The sequence below is a fragment of the Humulus lupulus genome, chromosome 5, assembly GCF_963169125.1.
Source record: "Humulus lupulus chromosome 5, drHumLupu1.1, whole genome shotgun sequence".
Lineage (NCBI taxonomy): Eukaryota > Viridiplantae > Streptophyta > Magnoliopsida > Rosales > Cannabaceae > Humulus > Humulus lupulus.
In genome coordinates, this window is record NC_084797.1 from 210,966,843 (window position 1) to 210,968,207 (window position 1,365).

Below are 1,365 nucleotides of genomic sequence, written 5' to 3' on the forward strand. Positions count from 1 at the left end.
GAGGCATCTTCTTCAGTGAATGTAATGGGTTGGGACTCAACCTTCTACTGCTTCAGAGCTCATGGTTTGGGTTCATAGGGAGATCCATCCCCCGTTTTGAGTTCATTGACATACCTCTTTTGGGCATTACTACCCGACCCTACGATATGTGGTCCCCCCGCGATGGTTATTACATCTTCTCCATTGATTGGGGGAGGTTAGTTATTCTCCCTCGCATGTGGGGCCGCAGTTTGCTGGGCAAGCTATGTCGGAGCTGCCTTTTATATAAGCAAAGCTTAGCTCAGATTTATGTTTCGGACGTACTACCCGAAGTATCCTCTCGAGATCAAACCTTCAATCTCATCTTTTAACTGTCTACATTCATCAGTGGTATGATCAATACCTTTATGAAATCTGTAGAACTTATTTGCGTCCCTTTTGGATTTCTGGTTTCGCATCGGATCAGGACGTCTGAAAGGGACCTGATTTTCGTTTGTGACAAATATGTTCTCCTGAGTATCTGTTAGCTTGGTATAAACTGTATTAATGGAGAAGTATTTTTCTCCTTTCTTTTTCTTACCCCCGTTAGCCTCCGAGTTATTCCCTTCATTATTTTTTCTCTTGGAAGGGTTATCTCCCGAGGGTCTTGACGAGGAGGGTGTAGCCGAGGTGGTGGCTAAGTTAACGTTTGTCGTTGTAGTTATTATGGGCTTAGGAGTCAGCTTGAGTGCCGACCTTGCCTCTTCTACATTGACAAACCTCTGAGCCTGAGTATTGAACTCGACTATCGACCTCACGGGTTTTCTTTGCATGTCATCCCAAAGGGGACTCCCTGGCAATACTCCAACTCGTGCTACTTCTATATTGAATTTTGCCAGGTAACTTTTTAATGACTCACCTGGATGCTGCCTGACATTTGTCAATGTTGATGCCTCAGGTTTGATTCTCTTCACTGCCTGAAACTGCTTCTTGAATTCCCAGGACAGTTGTTCCCATGCTGAGATCGAGTGTCTCTGGAATTTGTCAAGCCAATTCTTTGCTAGTGTAGTGAGTGTGGTTGGGAAGAGCATACATCTGAGCTCGTATTTGACGTTATTGGCTCGCATAACTTTATTGAACGTACTCATGTGGCTGCTTGATCGGCGAAATATGCACGCAAGTGTACGTGGTCGTGTCAAGTAATAAATTCCGGAAGAACGGATATCGTCCCACAGAGACTATTAACCAATTACCAATAATCGCTTTTAACTTTCTATTTGATGATTAAAATTGAAATGAATAATTATAAACTACGAACACTATTTAAATAAATGTAAATAGAACAGTAAATCAAAAGATAAAATCAATAACAAAAAGTCTAGGGAATTAATTTCATCAACTTTTCAT

At 41.8% G+C, this 1,365-nt stretch overlaps 1 protein-coding gene across 1 annotated transcript; it reads right to left on the minus strand.

The window, feature by feature from the left end:
* Positions 1–302: 302 nt before the first annotated feature.
* Positions 303–1,085, minus strand: LOC133779923 (uncharacterized). Its single transcript, XM_062219820.1, has one exon. It carries the CDS (start codon positions 1,083–1,085, stop codon positions 303–305), a length of 783 nt encoding a protein of 260 aa, XP_062075804.1.
* Positions 1,086–1,365: the final 280 nt, after the last annotated feature.